A 20,135-nucleotide genomic window follows, 5' to 3' on the forward strand; every position below is an offset into this window, starting at 1 on the left:
ATAGCGCTAATGAGGAAACAGGAAAGTCCACTTTTGATTTTCATTTGTCAAGAAGTGAGAAGGGTTTGTTACTTTCACTTGTCAAGTGTGTGAGAAGGCTTTGCTACCTTCTCCAAGGCCCAGAGGGTTGATAACACCCTCTCCTCTACATGGTGAGCTGGCAACCACAAGGTAGTGACTTCCATAGCAGGCCCTCGAAGGGGAACAGACAGCAGGTAGCCCCACAGACCTGCAGGATTCTTGAGCTGCCCACAACAGCCAGCACGTCAGGCCCTCATCTAGAAACTTCAGCCTGGTGTTTATGACTTAGCAGTAAAAACTCGACTGGCAGTCTGTGGATAAACAAAGCTGGCGTCCCTTCCCTTGCACAATGGCAATGTTCTGTAGCAAGGGGTTCAGTGCTGGAGCCATTCATTTGTCTTGGGAAACTGTTGTGGGGTAGGACGGCCATTTCTTCAGGCTTCCTGATCCTGGGCTAGCTTCATATATACCCAGGGTGAGCCACCATGCCTGGCCGGGAGGAGGTGTTCTTAACGTGTGGGATGTGTGCACTGCCTCCCGCTACGTCTCCCCAGTGTTTTCATCTGCAGGTTGAGCCTGGAATTCCAGTTTCACAGAAACTTAGATAACCAGGACATTTGTCATAGAAATAGGAGGCACCTACTCTATGTCCATCGGTGTGGGCAGACAGAGTTCAGTGATTTTTCTTTTCTCAGACAGCTTGCAGCACGGCTGGGAAGATAAAACACATCAGTCTCTATAAGATTTAATTTATTTAAATCACATAAGACTATTCAAAGCCATAGGCATGATTATGTCTCTGTGGAATCAGGATTTTTTGCGTGGAGAATATCTCATGGAGATTTGAAATGTGTCGCCTCTCCTGAACAGCCAGGATTGACTCCGCCTAGGAGGACGTTTCTGATAAGGGTCAGGCTGGCGTCCTTTCCAGCCTCCATGAGTTGTCACCTTCTGCTATGTCGGGGGGGTCGCTTGCTTAAGATGCTGTAAGGAGCACCCCAAATGCTGGCTTCCTACCACAGCTGGACCGCTGCAAGGCTCACCAGCCTTGCACTGAGGTCGGCACCTGCGTCACTCTCCATTTTGTCCTTTCCCCATGAAATCGTGGCTTTTCATGTAGGCCAAATGCTGTGACATCAATATGGAGTCACAAAAGCAGCTCGTCTGCCGCCTGTTGAAGCTGAGAGGCAGTGGTGGGGTTCGGTGAGTCAGAGGGGAGGGTGGGCTCTTGGGCGTTGCCCGTGGGCCTCAGTCCTCAGCCTCCACTCACGCTGGCTCATGTGACCAGATGGGTTTTCTCTTCTGGAGGAAGGCTGTGATGCCCTCCTGCCCGTCTCGTAGGGCCAGGTTGTCTACCATGGCCTGGGAGGTAAGGTAGTAAGCCGTCCCCAGGTCCTGGGGCAGCTGCTTGTAGAAGGTGGCTTTGCCTAGGGACACCACCGGGCGGCTCAGTGATGCGATCTTCCTCGCGATCCGCATGGTCTCCTCCTGCAGCTGCGCCTCTGGCACCACTTTGCTGAGCAGCCCGTGCAGCAGGGCCTCCTGGGCAGAAATGGGCTCCCCGGTAAAGAGCATCTCCAAGGCCACCTACGGGGAGACATGGGAGGTCACTGAGGGGCTCCCCTGTGACCCGCCCCTGCCACCTGAGTCCTGCCTCAGCCCAATGACCTGCTTCCTCAAATACCACATCATCCGCCAGCCTAACTCCTGCCAGGGAGGAGACAGGTTCTTTCCAATAGTGAAGAAACCACACCAGCCCTGGGGAGCAGTGACTGTCCCATGTTCTCTTGCTCCTGCACAGATCTGGTCACTGAGCCCTGCCACAGCTGGGGATTTTGTCTACCTCTTTTGAGAGCCAAGCACAGGATGGCAGCCAAATCAGATGGGTGCCCCACAGATGCGCTTCCAGCACCTCTCAGAACCCACACCTGCCGGGGCACTTCCCACAAGAAGCACTCATGGGCCGCCACCTCGACCTGATTCAAAGGGCAGCCCCCAGTCTCCCAGCGAAGCAGGGATTTACAGACAATGCCTTCAGGGACCAGATGTAGAGCCCAGCATGGTTTTAACTCACCAATCAGCAAGACGTGGCAAGGAGAGGATGCTGTCTCCCCTCCTACAACCCAATCCTGAAGTTCCAAGGCTGGTGAAGAGTAGGGTGGGCGTGAGGATGGGGGCCCAGCTTCCTCCCTCTCTAACATCTGCACCAGTTTGAGCAGCAGGCTTTAACCATCTTTCCAGCTTGGAAATCCCACTGTGTTCTCATTAGCTGATTAGGAAATCAGAGTCTGCCTGCCTTAGGAAAATGACTGCTCTGCGAGGAAGAGCTTCTCATTTCCCACGTGCTCTCCAGTGAGGCCAGCTGCTTGAGGCACTGGCTCTGGGTCTGAGCAAGGCCAGCTCTGCCTGGGAACAGAGCAGCTGCACCAGGCAGGGTGTTTTATAGGGTGCAGGGAAGATGCATTATTTAAATCACACCCAAGGATGTAAACTCTTTACAAATGGGGAACATTATTCATGCCCAGGCTCAGCCTGGATTGAACACGCAGGCTTGATTCCATCGTTTCTGCCCCAGTCTCCAGCACAGCCAAGCAGGTCCCTGTGGTGGCCAGCAGAGGGCACTGGTGACCCACACATGTCATCTTAGCCAGCATAAGACAGGCGCCAACTTCCTGTTCAGGCCAGTTTGCAAAGTACCTGCTAGCTTCCCTGTGGATGCAGGAGGGACACGCACCCAACTGCCTCAAAATACTCAGTGGGCCTGTGCCTGGATGTCTGTGGATGGGTTCACATGCGAGCAATCAGCAAAGACAACGGGCAGGTGGTTTGGGTCAGGTTTATTCAATTGTTAGGAATCCAGTGTTTTCTCCTAAAGCAGGCCCACACAATTAGATCTGCAAATCCAGAAAGCTAGCAAAGGCCTGAAGTTACAAAAGACTTTTCCTCCTACAAAATTCCCTTTATCAGTACTGTGATTTCTGCTTTTCAGTGTTGACCTCAAGCCATGTTCCTGATTCATGGCTTCAAGTAGCCCAGCATTAATGAACCAAGCAAGCAAGGACTTGTTGACACAACTCTGAACTGCTTTCAGACAGCTGATTAGAAAAAACTGGCGAGTCTCCAGTCGAGTGATTCAGAGGCCTTCTGGGGGTTAGAACATGAGAACAGAGACCAGGAACCTGAACAGGGCCAGTTGGAGATTTTTTGCCCCATTTTCTGAGAAGGTCTGTCCTTGGGAGGTAAAAGCTACTTTGGTTCATCTAACTGGGTGAGTATGAAACAGGGTTTTTGAGGACTGGGCTTCCTTGAACTTAAGGCCTGTTTTTGTCATATTTCCCCCTTTCTCAGAAACAATTTTTGTCAATTTAAAACTTGATAAATATGGTCTAGCATTAAGTTTCTAGGAATCAAATCTAATAAGCCTTGATTTCAAAAGTTTAAGAGAGAATGGGTTCTTACCCTGACAGCAGGGCTGACTTCAAGGTTTCAAATGCTTACTGTAGAATATTCCAGCATGTCAGGTGTTAAAGAGGACAAGCAGCTGTCAGCACAGGTGTCTTTTATGACAAAGGCCTTGTGATTTGATTTGTAATTATAAGATAGTTTATGAATAAACTCAGAAAATCAATTTGTAATACACAAAGTAGAGTCTTAAGAAATATTTACTAAATGGGCCGGGCATGGTGGTTCACGCCTGTAATCCCAGCACTTTGGGAGGCCGAGGCAGGTGAATTACTTGAGGTCGGGAGTTTGAGACCAGCCTGGCCAACATAGTGAAACCCCGTCTCTACTAAAAATACAAAATTAGCCGGGCGTGGTGGCACATGCCTGTAATCCCAGCTACCATAAAGCCTGAGGCAGGAGAATTGCCTGAACATTGAAGTGAGCCAAGATTGCCCCACTATACTCTAGCCTGGGTGACAGAGCGAGGCTCTGTCTCAAAAAGAAAAAAAAAAGAGAAATATTTGCTGAATGAGTTTAAGGTAAATGTCTACACTTTGGCCAGCTGTCATCTACTGCAGTGCAGAGTCCACTCCCAGCCCATTGTCCAAAGTGTGTGTGTTCACAGGTATCTGTCTTCAGGATTTCCCCACAAACATACGTTTCTGCAAAAACCAACAAAGAAGCACTGCAAAGGAAAGGAATGCTTCTCCAAGCTTCTTGGTCCTGCTACTGGATTTCCCTTGGCTCTTATTTCTCTTGTCTTAGGCATGAGAGCAACTGCTAATTTTCAAAGTTGATGCTAAAATAGGTAATACACTTTAGAAAGCAATTTCGCTACTTGGTGTGGTCTAAGACTCTGTCCCCCTTTTTAAAGATTTCCAACTGAGAACAAGGATGCACTTTTTCTGCAACAGAACAGTTGGTTTACATGTAAGGGAGGTTTAGTAAATATTATTTTATGCTGTTACAGAAAGGAAGAAAGCTTTGTGACAGAAACAGACTTCACTGTAGTTAGCAAAACCACTTTGCAACACGACTCTTCTTGGGCAGATTCAACAAACCACGCACAGGAGATTCATGTTTCTGAAATGCAACTATTGTAAGCCCAACACACTCCAAAAATCACCTACTCTAAATCCGTTCTGGAACAAGACAGATTGTTGACAAAGAGTGAGCCAGCGATGCTACTATCCCAGGCTCTTGATACTGGCATTTTGTCAGCACGCTATTCTATCTCATGGGCAACCATTCACTGCAACAAAACTGAGTCTCAGTTGTATTTCAAATAAGATTACAAAAATACTTGCCTTTAGGAAGACATACAAAACCAACTGGCAAACCTACCAGTGGTACTGACAGTACGCATGATGGAAATGCAGTGATTTCACAAATTGACGCCCGGCGTCAGAAGCTACAGAGGAACAGGCAGGCGGTCGGCTCTTCCCTCCCTGCCATTAGAGGGAACATCACGGCCCGTCTAGCTAGAGGCGCTCTGGGCAGAATGTCCTGATATAAAAGTCACTTTTAACAAAAGGATCCTGAATCATTACATGCATCAGAGGAGGAACTCCAGAGAAGACTAGGAGGCAGAGGTGGGTGGGGGAGTGACATTACCTTTTTAGGCACTGCTCTTGCCAAGGCGACCCCAGGGGTGGAACAGAAGAGCCCAATGTTCACCCCAGGAGTGGTAAAAGAGGACTTGTCGCTCGCCACGGCAATATCGCAGCTGGCAACCAGTTGACAGCCGGCAGCCGTGGCCAGGCCGTTGACCATGGCGATGACAGGGACAGGGTGGTTACGGATGAGCATCATGACCTGCGGGACAAACACACCCACTTCACTTCCACCCAGGGGGAGGCACGACATTAATACCTATCTTTTTTTTTTTTTTTTTTTTTTTAAGACAGAGTCTCACTCTGTTGCCCTTGATGGAGTGCAGTGGCGAAATCTTGGCTCACTGCAACCTCCTCCTCCTGGGTTCAAGCGTTTCTCCTGCCTCAGCCTCCTGAGTAGCTGGGACTACAGGCATGGGCCACCACACCCAGCTAAATTTATTTTTATATTTTTAGTAAAGATGAGGTTCTACTATGTTAGCTAGGCTGGTCTGGAACTCCTGACCTCAAGTAATCTACCTGTCCTGGCTTCCCAAATTGCTGGGATTACAGGCGTGAGCCACTGAGCTTGGCCAATGCCTATCATTTTATATGACTCTCCTGTTTGCAGAGAACTTTTCATATGTGTGAGTTCATCAGATTCTATGGAAAAAGGGCAAAAAAAGGCACAGAAAAGCACTAACTCCTATTACATATCTTCTCTGAACCAGGCTGTGTAAGTTGGTCTTTCCGAGAATCCCACAGGGACAGAGAGCCCTTTCCTACAACAAGGACGTAACCCTGCTGCAGGGTCTATGGCCCCAAGCCCGGCACTTGAGTGGGGACAGACCCCCACCTGCCTTCCTGGCAAACGTGCTGACGAACAGTGTGGATTTTTATCTCTGGGGAACAAAATAAACCCTTCACAAACAGTTCTGTTCTCACCGTGCCTGTGCAAGTCTCTAGTGTTAAAAGTCCGAGGCTGGTATTTGGTGCTTCCTGGAAAAATTAAGGTGGAAAAGGGCTTTGAAGGCAGTTTTCTTAGTAATTACTTTTCAAATTACCACCATGAAAACTCTCTCAATTCTATTAAAATGGGGGCCAGGAAGACACTGCTGTCATCAAAATAAACAAAATTCCTAAAATAGAGCCAATGGCACAGACAGGAGAGACAAAAATGTGTCAAAGTGAGCCCCCCAACCAATACATTTCCAGAACTTATTTTTGCAGCTTATGTTTTCATAACTTAAATTTCTAAATTGCTGCTCTTTGAACCTTGGCAGGGAGAGAGAGACAGGATGGGAATGAAACTTGGGTTACTTTCCCCAAGGCAGGTATTCAAAGAAAAACGACCTTCATTGATTTCAAGATTTTGTCTAAGAAACTTATCTTTCATACCCATAAACATTTGATATTTGTTAGCTTTCTTCTAAAATAACGAATTATATATTTAAGGCTATGGTATTATATCATATAGTAGTGCTTTTTTACTTTTTCTGGGGAGGGGTCTCCTTTTGAGAATCTGATAAATGCTAATGACATTTATCTTCCCTAGGGTAAAGGAGGAAATGCATCCTCCTCAGAAAAACACAGGTGGGCAGATCACCTGAGGTCAGGAGTTTGAGACAGCCTCACCAATATGATGAAACCCTGTCTGTCTCTACTTAAAAAAACAAATACAAAAATTAGCTGGGCATGGTGGCACGTGCCTGTAATCCCAGCTACTTGGAAGGCTGAGGCAGGAGAACTGCTTGAACTTGGGAAGTGGAGGTTGCAGGAGGTAATGCCATTGCACTCCAGCCTGGGTGACAGAGCAAGATGATGTCTAAGAAAAAAAAAGAAGAAGAAGAAGAATGCACAGGTAAGTAAACACCTGTGCACATCACTGCTCACAGATTTAGGGGGTTCTAAGGCAAGGCTGGGGATGGGCTAGTGAGAGCGCTCATTACCAGTCAACTGGAATGAATAACAAGGGGAAGAACTCCCAAGAACTTCTAAAGTCTTGCTGCAAAGAAAGAAAAGATTTTCTTGGAGGGTGGGGGGCTTGGGGAGGGATATCAGGGGCTGGGGTGATAGGGGAGGGATACATTAGGAGAAATACTTAATGTAGATGACAGGGTGATGGATACAGCAAACCACCAAGGCACGTGTATACCTATGTAACAAACCTGCATGTTCTGCACACGTACCCTGGAACTTAAAGTATAATAATAATAATAAAGATTACTATCTGGAATACACACACACACACACACACACACATAAATAAATAAATACAATATATTCTTTTAGTTGTGAGTGTGGTTGCTGCACCCAGGGAACTGAAGTTACGGATGAAAAGCCAACTATGATTAGAGTTGAACAATCCACCTGTCCTGTTCACCATCATGTGAATGACTAGGATTTCATAAAACTTTGCAGAAAAATAGGTAATACAGTATATATTCAGCATTAAAAATGCATATAATTATTAATTTTTTTTTTTAAAACAGAGACTTTCTCTGTCACCCAAGCTGGAGTGCAGTGGCATGATCTCGGCTCACTGCAACCTCTGCCTCCCGGCTTCAAGCGATTCTCCTGCCTCAGCCTCCCAAGTACCTGGGATTACAAGTGTGTGCCACCACACCCGGCTAATTTTTTTTGTATTTTTAGGAGAGACAGAGTTTCACCATGTTGACCAGGTTGGTCTGAAATTCCTGACTTCAAGTGATCCACCCATCTTGGCCTCCCAAAGTGCTGGGATTACAGATGTGAGCCACCGCGCCAGCCTAAAAATGCACACATTCACTTTTGATCTAGGAATTCTACTTCTAAGAGATAATCTGAAATAGGTATAAAGCTCTATGCCAAAGATGCTCACCAAATCATTATTTTATAATAATAAAGAGCTATAAATACTATAAACATACAAAATAAATAAATGGCAATGAAAACTCAACTACATCCATCGACTAGAATGCTGTATTCTCACTAAAATGAACACTTCCAAGAGAAACACCAGCATGGCAGTCTGGAGCTTATGCAGTGGTCTGAAACCAGGCTGCCAGGGTTTGGCACCCAGTCTGTCACTCACTGCCTAATCCTGGACAAGTCATTTAACCCCTCAGTTTTCACATCTGTATATGGGTATGATAATAGCACCAACCTTATAGAACATGACAGTTATACAAATTAACATATCTAAAGTACTTAAAATATTACCTGACATATAGTAAGCATTCAGTGCTATAATCATATAATTCTATACTGTAATCATATCTACATATGATCATTTAGAAAAACAGGGACACATGGAAAAAGATCTAAAAGAAAATATAGCAAAATATTAATTATAATTCTCTCTGGGTGATATAATTATGGTATGACATCAGTAATCTTTTATTTTTCTAGACTTTTGAAACCATTTATAAGTACTTATTACTTCCATGAGTAAGGCTATTTTAGGCTGGGCATGGTGGCTCACACCTATAATCCCAGCACTTTGGGAGGCCGAGCTGGGTGGATCATTTGAGGTCAGGAGTTTGAGACCAGCATGACCAACATGGTGAAACCCCATCTCTACTTAAAAAAGAAAAGAAAAGAAAAGAAAAATTAGCTGGGTGTGGTGGCGCATACCTGCCTGTAGTCCCAGCTACATGGGAGGCTGAGGCAGGAGAATTTCTTGAACCCAGGCTGGAGTGCAGGGAGCCGAGATTGTACCACTGCACCCTAGCCTGGGTGATAGAGTGAGACCCTGTCTCAGGAAAAAAAAATATTTTAAATCTAAAGTTAGAGAGAAGTTCAGAAAAGACAAGGGGAAATTAAATAATCAACAAGCTAGGATAATCAAACACTTGATAGTCAAGAACTGATTATACCTATTTGGCCTTCCTGAATTATGTACTGTTTTGGGTCTGCTGACTCGAAAATGTGACATAAGTTGAACTCTGCCCTAACCTCCTTTAACATCATCACTAAGGGTTTCATTTTATTTCCCAAAGCAAGAAATCTTGTCCCATTGTCATTTGATTGTCAGGGTGTGAGAGGAAAGAGCAGAATCTTCTCCTGAACTAGAGTTTCCATCTCCAAACTTCAACAGGATATATGTAGAGGGACCAGGAAGAAGTCTTTAACATGGGCACCATGGAAAGTCATTTTCACTCTTTCAGAGTCAAGTTCTTCTCATTCTCATTCTACTCATTCTTAATTTGTCCTACTCCTGGTTTGTACATAATTAACTATCATGCAGTACTTGTGGTCTGTAACAAATTGGTACAGTTTTTAGATGCTCAGCTAATTCAGATACCTCTATCTTCCTTTCTAAAATCAAATTTTCTCATGAGTGAACTGAACAATGAAATATCTAGCTCATTCTGTTCCAATCTGCCTGTTGATTATACTTGGAAATAGAAATCTTGCACAAGTTCATGGGTGCTCATCTTTATCCAAGACAATGTGATTTTCTTAGAAAGGCTTTAAAGAAATCAATACACCTTCAGTCCTGTTTTACTACTTTAGGGCTAGGCCCTGTTTATGCACTGAGTCTTTTTCAGGGAGTCAGAGGCATCCAAGGGTTAGGGCCTTCCAAGAAGTCTGGGCTTTATCCTCTGAAGAAGCCCTGGCTCCCTGGCTGCCCTGTTTAGATCCCAGTTCATGAAGTTACCAGAGCAGAGTGATTAAAAACAGATCCTCAGGGAGGATAAAGGGCTTTACTGGTTCTCTTTGACACTTTTCAACTTTAGCCAAATATACTGGGTATTGGTAGAAAAAACTTTTAAGGCACCAAGCCTTGGCATACCAAAGAGTGGAATGTTACATAAACATCATTAATGTAGGAAACTAAAGACCCAGGTCTTGGCTCTAACTTGCTTCCACTTCCCCATGAAGCTTCAAGTAAATTGTTTTTCCTGTTTGTCCTTCCACGGAGTGAGCAAACTATAACCTGATCTCTCTATGGGTTCCTGGAAGACCGAGGAAAACAAATGGGGATGTCTTAATCATCTTCCCGTTCACTCTCCTGTTCCTCACTTCTGTCTTGTCTGCATAGTAGGTAACATTAAATATCTGTGAAATCATTAACGACCAAATACATGAATGAATAAGTCAATAAATGAATAGAAAATTAGGTTAAACTATCTTAGAAGCAGGTTATGAAACTAGTATATGTGTTGTTTCCCAAATAAATTTTCACTTTCAGTTTGACAGAAAACAATTTTTTCTTCTGTTTCACTCAATGCCTTGCAGGTATTATTATATGTGCTCAATAGTCACTAGATGAACAATGTATTATTACTTAAAGCTGGATTCTCTATTCAATTTTTCATTATTCAAGGGGTTGATTTCATGCATTTATCAATCATTCAAACTTTCTGTACCTCTTCTTCCTCTGTGGCTGTTGGTATTTTTCCTCCTTAATATGGTGAAAGAGGCAGAAAAGAAGCAAAAATGAAGAAGTTAATTTTCCTAGTTGGAGGTGGTGATTATAAAGGTTGGTTGAAAGAAGCGTTTGAAAATAATTTTTAAAACCATAATTGTTATTCCATGTATGAATGCTTTTTCTCATTTAATAGTTGTTTTAGTTTAAAAAATTTCAGCTATGATAATCTTGGGTTCTTCCTCTCTAAACACATACATTTTTACCTTTTTCCTCTTACTCCAGCCTTCTACACCAAGACACACTCCCACAATGCTAGACATGGCAACTATGAGTACCATCCTATATTCCACTTTCTTTGGTACAAAACAAAATCAATAGCAAATTACGGTCACTTGTTAAAAGTCTAAACTAGGCCATGCATGGTTGGCTCATGCCTGTAAATCCAGCACTTTGGGAGGCAAGGCGGGAGGATCACCTGAGGTCAGTGGTTCGAGACTACCCTAGCCAACATGGTGAAACCTCGTCTCTACTAAAAATACAAAAATTAGTCAGGCATGTAGTCCCAGCTACTGGAGAGGCTGAGGCAGAAAAATCGCCTGAACCTGGGAGGTAGAGGTTGCAATGAGCCAAGATCGTACCACTGCACTCCAGCCTGGACAACAGAGGGTGACTCTGTCTCCAAAAAAAAAAAAAAAAAAGTCTAAACCAAATAATTGCTTGGATGAAGGATCTGATGACCAGTTTCCAGTAGCTCTGAGTGATGGGTCTCATGAATAAAACCTTTCCCATAAGCTAGAAGGCAAACTCAACATTTAATATAATGATCATTTACAAGTCTGCACTGTTGACCGTCGTCCTGGCTTACCTCGGCACAGGTCTGAAATACTTCGGCATGGTAATCACGGCCTTGCTCCTCTGTCAGTTCCTTTAAATCATGCCCAGAAGAAAACACAGGACCCTCAGCTGCAAATGTTTCCAATTGAGGAAAGAAGAGAAAATAATGTAAACAGCCAGAGTTGGGCAGTTAGTTCCCTTCCTTGTCTACTTAGTAACTTCTGCAAACTTTCCCTTAGGGCAAGTTAATGGCCTAATTTTGAGAAGAGTAATTCTAGTTTGCTTGAAAAGTTCCAACCAGAATTTTGTGATGAAAGATGCAAGGTGAGGCATCCGTGTCCTAAAAGTTCTTAATGGAAATATATAATTACATAAGGAGAAGGTTCAGTTACCAAGGCGAAGGTATTTTACACAGAGCTTTCATTTGGGGATTTGGCCTGGCCTGAGTGTATTGTCACACAAGCTCATCCAAATCCTCCATGCTGAAGGCAGTGTCCGTGTCATTTCCTCTACAAGTGGTGGCCAGCCATCGTGGCTAAACTGGGAAGGTAAGGGTGGGAAGAGATCTCAGAAGCCCTCTGGTCTTTATTTTACAGATGAGGGATCAGAGGACGTGGCTGCTTTCACTGCTGTCATCAACAACAAAACGTCATCCTACTGATAAGCTGGTAACATTTTCTCATATTTCCCTTTTGCTGTTGTTGTTTGAGACATAGTCTTGCTCTGTTGCCCAGGCCAGAGAGCAGTGGCACGATCTCGGCTCACTGCAACCTCCACCTCCCAGGTTCAAGCAATTCTTGTGCCTCAGCCTCCTGAGTAGCTGGGATTACAGGCATCTGCCACCATGCCTGTCTAATTTTTGTATTTTTAGTAGAGACGGGGCTTTGCCATGTTGGCCAGGCTGGTGTCCCACTCTTGGCCTGAAGTGGTCCGCCCACCACGGCCTCCCAAAGTGCTGGGATTATAAGCATGAGCCACCATTCCTGGCTATTGTAGTTATCTTGACTGATAGGCAATATTATTATCTTTTTACAAGTGAGGTAACTGTGTAGTTAAGAAGTTATAGTGAGACTCTGTCTCTGAAAAAGAAAACCTTAAAAGTTAGCCAGGCTCAGCGGTGGCAGTGTTCCTTGAGGCTAGGAGTTCAAGGCCAGCCTGGGCAACAGAGCAAGATCCCATCTCCACAAAAAAGAAAAACTTAGCTGAGTGTAGTGGCACACATCTATAATCCCAGCTACTCAGGAGACTGAGCTGGGAGATCACTTGAGCCCAGAAATTTGAGGCTGCAGTGAGCTATAATCATATAACTGCACTCCAGCCTGGGCAACAGAGCAAGACTATGTGTAAAAAAAAAAAAAAAAAAAAAAAAAAAAAAAAAAAGTTACTGCCTTTGCTGTATCCAGGAAACATCCCGCATGGATGCTGGACTATACTGGTTCTAATTTCTTTTCTCTTTACCACATAAAACAGTTGAACAGTTTTGATTAACCATGGATAAGATGGTAACATTCTGAATTTCTGCCTCTAAAAACACTGATGGTTAATTTGCCAAACAAACAAAGCATCACAAAGCATCATCATCATGTTTTTTGTGCATGCTTTAAAATGCTAGTATTACAATTATTTATACCAGTCTCATCATCACAAGAAGATACAATTCTGTAAAAATTCTTTTTGGAACAAGCAGACAAATGAGCAGAATATGGCATGCTTTCCAGCACCATTAAAGAAGACACTGCATGTCTGAAAGCTTGGTAAGAACAGAAAAACCAGTAAAAAGTCCCAAAGAGTTAGTGGTTAAAACCATTTTATAAGGTCCATGAAGAAATCAATTCTCTGATTTTGAGGGTAAGACCAGCATTAGCCAACTACAGAAATGTTTTAGTATCTGACAAAAAGGAAAAGACATATTTTCACCTTTGCTATAAATTCTGCAGTTAATAGTGTTAGGACTAACGCAGCAACCTCACAGGTGTTTTCCATAATTAATATTCTTGTAAAGGAGCTTCAGAACAATTCTCCAGTTAAGTGAAGGGATGCCCCCAGTTAACCAAAGACTCTCAAGAAAGCTCTTTGAGGTGCTGCAGAATATTAAGGACTGATATCAGACACATACCTGAGATGATAATGACTTTCAGGTCATTGCTGTCAGCGTCATGAAGAATGTCACTTCGGAGAGACTTCAGCATTGCAAGTGACAATGCGTTCCTCTTCTTGGGATTGCTCAAAACGATGTTCCTGTAAACAACATTTTACAATCACCAGGTCACACACGAGTCAAAACAAGTGAGGATCCCTGTGATTCCTGTCTAATTTAGGAGCTATTTTTAAACACAAGAAAAGAGAACCACTGGGGCTTAGTGCCAATTTAGAGGGTCTGTCAACTTTCTGGAGTTACAGCCAAGTCAAAACAAGAAAAAGGCAACCTGAAATACAGGCTGGATTTCCTCCCTCTTCCCTTGATTTGTTTCTCTTTTTCTCCACATTGGCTATCAGAAACACGACTGCCACCTCCACAGAGAGAGCAAAGCACAGCGATTCCAAAATCAACACCGCCCAGAGAGGCTGCAAGCTTAGCAGGACAGCAGCAGGAGCCAGAGAAATCTGACAAACGGTGGCTACCTTCCACAGCTTTCTTTCATTGTTCCTTAGAAAAAGGTTAGGAAAGAAGCTCAGAATGAAAATAATGGCCCAGAACTCGGCTCACTGCAACCTCCACCACCTGGGTTCAAGCGATTCTCCTGCCTCAGCCTCCCCAGCAGCTGGGACTGTAGGCATGCGCCACCACGCCCAGCTAATTTTGTATTTTTAGTAGAGATGAGATTTCGCCATGTTGGCTAGGCTGGTCTTGAACTCCTGACCTCAGGTAATTGCGCCTCAGTCTCCCAAAGTGTTGGGATTATAGGCATTAGTCACCGTGCCTGACCCAATTTTTTATATTTAATTTTTGTGGGTACATATAGTAGGTGTATATATGTTTATGGGGTACATGGGATGTTTTGATACAGGCATTCAACGTGCAATACACTTCATGGAAGATTTATCCTTTGCAGATAACAAAGGAAAACTGGACAACCCAATGATACTCTCTTAGTTAGTTTCAAATGTACAACTAAATTATTATAGTCACCCTGTTGTGCTATGAAATTCTAGGCCTTATTCATTCATTCTATTTTTCTGTACCCAGTCCATCTTTTATTTTTTTTTGAGACTGAGTTTTACTCTTGTTGCCCAGACTGGAGTGCAGTGGTGTGATCTAGGCTTACTGCAACCTCTGCCTCCTGGGTTTGAGTGATTCTTCTGCCTCTGCCTCCCAAGTAGCTGAGATTACAGGTGTGCGCCATCACACCCAGCTAATTTTTGTATTTTTAGTAGAGCTGAGGTTTCACCATGTTGGCCAGGCTGCTCTCAAACTCCTGACCTCAGGTGATCCACCTGCCTCGGCCTCCTAAAGTGCTGGGATTACAGGTGTGAGCTACTGTCCCTGGGCCCGTCTTTTTTTTATAGTGGCATTCTGTAAGTCTACAAAACAATTTGTGCTGTCTGAGAATGGGATGATCCATGAAGAATAAAAGTACAAGCCATACGGCGAGAGGGCTCTTCTGGACATAACCTCTCACAAAAAGCTGGCATCCAAAGGGCTTCCTTGCTCTTTTAAGGCATCCCACATGCTGAATAAAATCACCTGTATTGTCACCTTGCTGCCTGTACCCAGAAATGTCTTATTTTTGGCTGTTACAAGAAGTGGGCAAAGAGCCGAACACCAGATTGTTATTATATATTTTACATGTTTCCTATCAGTTTTCATCTACGTGTATCCTGCCTTCCTCATTCTTTTTTTGAATCTGATATTCCTCCCGCGGCACAGCCAACTTGGATCCTCTGTAAGTAGCATTCAAGGTCATGGTTTTCTGGAAAACAACTTTGATGACTGAATTTATTTCAATAATAAGCACTTTCTTTGGAATACCATTTCAAGGCTGCTGGAGTCTTCAGGTGCCTGTGCTATTCATCTTGTTGTTTCTTATAAACATTGTTCTCTCCTAAGCACAAAAACTGCTTGCGCTGCTTTGCTGATAGACTTCAAAACTTCTATGTGGTGGGTGTGGTAGAAGAACTGCTTATAAACCTCTCAATCAAATAATGAGGGTGCTTCTTGTAGCAAATATAAAAAGCTGCCATCCCATCAGTGACATTTGCTTAAACGAAATGCTAAGGTCTCAGGCAAAATTGCATAAAAAGATTCCAGCCCCTGAGGCCCTTGTGTGCTGCGGAATCTGTTCATCTGTCCCGTTAGCTGTTTGGCTCCTACACCAGCCACACTAGAGTGATCTAAAGCAGAGTTCACTCTCCAACCCAGAGGAACCAGGCTCAGCTCCGCCTGCTCAAGCCAAGCTCTTCCCACCAATCATCTCCTAATTGCCAGATCCAAATCTATTGGCCATCTCCATTACTCCCTCCTTCTGGAAACAGATTTCTTCTCTCCTGGTTGTTCTGTACTTCTCTGGCAGGTCCTTCTTGACTTCTTTCGTGGGCTACTAGCCCTCTGTTAACACTTGAATGCTAGCCATCGTGAGTTCTGTCCTCTGCACCCTTCCCAGGCAAGTTCACTGAAGCCTTGACATTAATGGCCGCTTCTGTGCTGAGCTCCAGGTCCATGCGTTCATCCCGATGCCTACTGGACTTCTCCATCTAAGTGTCCTTGGGCATCTCCTCCCATTCCCAACTCGCTCCTTTCCTCTCCTCTCTTCCTTATCTCAGCACTGCCATTTAGTTGCCCAAATCAGAAAGTCATTCTAAGTTTCTGTCCCTTCCCAATTCAACTGGCATCAAAGCCTGTGAATAATACCTCCTAAAAAATCTCATCACTGAACCCTCCCAATGGCCATCTTGGTTCAAAACATGTGAGGCCTTGCACCGAGAGCTTCACCAATATCACCTATCCGAAGAGGAAACCTCTTTAAGAATGAGGTCATAGGCCAGGGCACAGTGGCTCATGCTTATAATCGCAGCACTTTGGGAGGCCGAGGCAGGCGGATCACAAGGTCAGGAGATCGGGATCATCCTGGCCAACATGGTGAAACCCCATCGCAACTAAAAGACAAAAAATTAGCCGAGTGTGGTGGCTCATGCCTGTAGTCCCAGCTACCTGGGAGGCTGAGGCAGGGGAAGCACTTGAACCCGGGAGGCAGAAGTTGCAGTGAGCTGAGATTGTGCCATTGCACTCCAGACTGGCAACGGAGCAAGACTCGGTCTCCGAAAAAAAAAAAAAAAAAGAATGAGGGCATGCGATAAGTGTCAAGGTAACAGATGGTCCCTATAAATGCCCCCATGAGCTGTCTGAAGATCACTGTTGTAAACCATGAGAAGGTCCCTGAGGCAAGGGACTGTCATGTTCTCACCCAGAGGTCACTCAATATCTGTTGACCTCAAGACAAAAAACAAAAAAACAAAAAAAAAAAACAAAAAACAAAAAAAAAAAAAAAAAAACAAAAAAAAAAAAAAAAAAAGACAAAAAACAGCATTTCTATTTTTCACAGCCAATTCCACCCACTGCAGTGGAATGACATCACATCATTTTTTCACCATCTCTTTTCAACCCGAGTGGTGAGTAGCAAAGGAGTAGACACCACTTTGGGGCAGAGGGACCTCTCTGAACCCTGGTGATCCGACCTACTGGCCGTGTGGCCCTGAACAGGCTGTCACCTCTCTGAACTTGCTTCCTCACTAAAGTGGGCATACAATTGTCCACCTTGCAGGCCATTGTAAGAATTAGGGATCATGGATGCAGAGAGCCCAGCACAGAGTGGGCCCTGGGTACATGATGGCAGCGCTGCTGGGAGAAGGAGCATGGAAGAGGGACACTTGAAGAGTGACGGGTTACTCAAGTTCTTGCTCAAGTTCACTTGCTGTGCGGTGCTGCTTTAATGCTCGGTTAAGAAGTTTCCTTTCCCACTAAATCCTTAGCATTCACGCTAGGGGTTTCGGTCATTTTCCTTGACGATTCATGTTTAACTCTGGAGAACTCCACTGGCCTCCTTTTTGTCATCTGGCTGCCATGCCCAGAACTTAGGCTTCCAACCAGCTGTGACCAGAAGCAGAATGGGCAAGAAAGGCCTTGCCTGGGCCCTGCTCTGGCCTCCTGTGCTCCTGTAGACGATGAACAAGGGGTCCACAGGGAAGGGAACCAATCCCTTTCCAAACCCTGGGCCATTACCGACTCCCTGGAATTCCCTGCCATGGGCACCCCAAGCTCAAAGGTGGCCAAGAGCAGTTGTCTGTAGGGCATGAGGGGACAGACAATAGGGCATGCTGGAAGGGTGTCTGCAGATCTGTGCACCCAGGCCCTTGCAGAGCAGCAGAAAGGACAGGTGCAGAGGTGGGAAAGGGTGAGAGGAGGGTGGGGAGAAAAGGAACACGCGAAAACTGGGGCTGGCTCTCCACCCCTGCTGGGAACCACCCGGTTGTGTGAGGATTATCAGTTCACACGTGGCCTTCTAGGTCTTTTTGGGAAGGTTTATGTCTCAGGGTAGGAGAAGGTGTTTTATTTAACAGCTTGATTTAGAACTGAAACATGCTGTGCAGGCCTCCCTTTGCACCTTTGCCCGGACCAGGCATGCACCAGCCTTAGGCCGGGATGGGGCAGGGCCCTCCACCTTCATGATTCCATCGCCCGGTTTCCAGTTTGCACAACAGCACATTTTTAAGGGTTTTGGGCCTGGAGCCATAAGGGCAGCGATCAGGACACTGTGTCCTTCGTCCTATTTACTGTCCCGCCCCCAGTACTGCACCTCTGGTGAGGGCTAAGGAGCAGCTCGACGGAGCCCACGCACCCCTTGGAGCCAGGTCTGGAGCTCAGAGCCCTCCTCTCCAGGCCTCTCCTTAGGCCCTGCGGCTGGACGCCCGGTGACCCCGCGGGCGGTCCTGAGGGCTTCGGGACCCTGGGCAGTCCTGCCGACGGTCCTACAATCCCCCTGCGCGTCTCGCTGCCTGGCCCAGGGACGTAAACGGGGCTCCGACTCTCCGTGTCCTCCCGGGTCAACAGCTGCGCCCCGGCCCCGACCCCGGCCCCGGCCCGGCCCCACCTCGAGAAGCCTCCCCGCGGCCCGGGGCTGACCTGATCCCGTCCAGCTGCCGCGCGCTGGTGGGCCGCGAGTCTGACTCCCGCCGCCCCGCCCCGGCCAGGTCCCCGCTGCAGAAGCGGGCTGGGAGTTGGGCCCAGGGGCCGCGCCGGAGCCACAAGGGCCCCTTCGCCCCGAATGCCTGTAAGACGGCGACGGCGACCATGGCATCCAGGAATGCCTGAGGGGGCCGGACGCCGCAGGATCGCGCTGCCTGGCCGGCCACAGGCGCTGGGCGCTGCCAGGGCGCTGCTGTGAGCCAGGACTGAATTGGACGGTGGCCGACACACAGACAGAGCAGCCTAACAGGCCCAGGCTTCGCGGGGACGCCCCAGGCCAGGCCCCGCCCTCATGACGCCCCGGCCGCCCCCACGACGCCCCGCCCCCATGACGCCCGACCTCACGACGCCCCGCCCTCCCCCTCGGCGCCCCACCCGACCCCACGACGCCGCGCCCGCCCCTACGACGCCCCGCCCCGGCACGCCCCGCCCCCCGGGGTGAAAGGCGCGCATTGAAAACCCGCAGGCCGGCTCCTGGGGTTGTTTGGCAAGGCCTGTGGGAAAGTTTAAGCGAGGGGAAGAGTGGGATGATTTCCTCTTGCACCAACACCAGGAATGTGACGTTTGCCTGCATTAGGAAAACCAGCGTCCGGGGTGCGGGGGGCTGCACTGTTAGCAACCGCTTTCCCACCTGCTCGGGAAAAGCCGGGCTTTTTAATGCCTTGTGTCCTCTCCTCCAGACGCGAGGGGTCCACACTTCAAGTTTCTGCCACCAGGTAGCTGGAAATGGAAAGTGAGTTCATACGCTAAGTAAAGTTACATTTCTAGAACACCTGAGCCTGGCTTTGCAGTCATGCAAGTACCACAGAAGGGGCCGAGCACAGGAGTCGCAGAGCCTGACCAAAGTGACCGCCCTCGGGGCCTAGGGTCACTGCAGGTCTCTGGCTGGCTGGAGGAGGTGAGGAGGCCTCGCCCCTCAGCGGAGCCGGCGCGAGAGGGAGCTGATAGTCGGGATTTGGGGAAGACGAAGGAGCGACTAGAGCACTCCGAGCCTGGATGGTGCAGACGAAACGGAAAGGTAGCGGGGTGCGGCGGCTCACACCTGTAGTCGCAGCACTCTGGGAGGCTGAGGTGGATCACATGAGGTCAGCAGTTCGAGACCAGCCCGGCCAACATGTGAAAACCCATCTTTACTAGAAATATAAAAGATTAGTCTGGCGTGGTGGCGCGTGCCTGTTGTCTCAGCTGCTCAAGGAGCTGAGAGACGAGAATCCTTGATCCCGGGAGGCTCATGTTACAGTGAGCCAAGATCACCCCACTGCACTCCAGCCTGGGCTACAGAGCAAGACCCTGTCTCAAAAAAAAAAAAAGGCCCAGAGGCCATTTCCACCTGTGTCTACATTTGATTTAAAAATAACAGGTCGCTCTGTGGTTCCCTACTCTGCTAGTGCCTGTACCTCTGCCGTCTCTTTCAACGTTTGGGGTAGTCCAGGCAGGTACCATTATCCCAGTTCCCACTGGTTTCACCAACCATGTTGGCACGAGGCGCGGCACTTACAGAGTCAGGACGAGGCTGGAGGTTAGATGAAGGATGGCGCTGTGGAGGGAGGGTCCCCTCTCATCTGACGTCCTAGCCCCCCTCTCCCATTCCTTTCATGTCTGGCTCCTCCCTGGATTTCTTTCAGAGCCTGCAGGCGCAGTTTGAGCGTAGTGAGCAGAGATGGCTGTGCAGGTGGACGGCCACAGCGTTACCCAGGCAGAAATCGAC

At 46.8% G+C, this 20,135-nt stretch overlaps 2 protein-coding genes across 2 annotated transcripts in view; both read right to left on the bottom strand.

The window, feature by feature from the left end:
• PROSER2 (proline and serine rich 2) overlaps window positions 1-11,353 on the bottom strand; it is a 99,479-nt gene extending 88,126 nt beyond the window's left edge. Inside the window, exon 1 of the mRNA XM_032244071.1 lies at window positions 11,279-11,353. Coding sequence (XP_032099962.1) covers window positions 11,279-11,307 — 29 coding nt within the window. The 5' untranslated portion in view covers window positions 11,308-11,353. The remainder of the gene's footprint in view (window positions 1-11,278) is intronic.
• ECHDC3 (enoyl-CoA hydratase domain containing 3) lies at window positions 755-18,754 on the bottom strand. The gene is made up of 5 exons (XM_032244073.1): window positions 18,365-18,754; window positions 13,364-13,485; window positions 11,279-11,376; window positions 5,080-5,280; window positions 755-1,608 (listed from the first exon to the last, which is right to left on the bottom strand). The coding sequence occupies exons 1-5, from the start codon at window positions 18,532-18,534 to the stop codon at window positions 1,288-1,290; spliced, it is 912 nt and encodes a 303-aa protein (XP_032099964.1). The 5' UTR covers window positions 18,535-18,754; the 3' UTR covers window positions 755-1,287.
• Between the last annotated feature and the right edge of the window lie 1,381 nt (window positions 18,755-20,135).

Source organism: Sapajus apella, unplaced genomic scaffold (genome assembly GCF_009761245.1).
Source record: "Sapajus apella isolate SASKATOON/1434 unplaced genomic scaffold, GSC_monkey_1.0 scaffold53, whole genome shotgun sequence".
Lineage (NCBI taxonomy): Eukaryota > Metazoa > Chordata > Mammalia > Primates > Cebidae > Sapajus > Sapajus apella.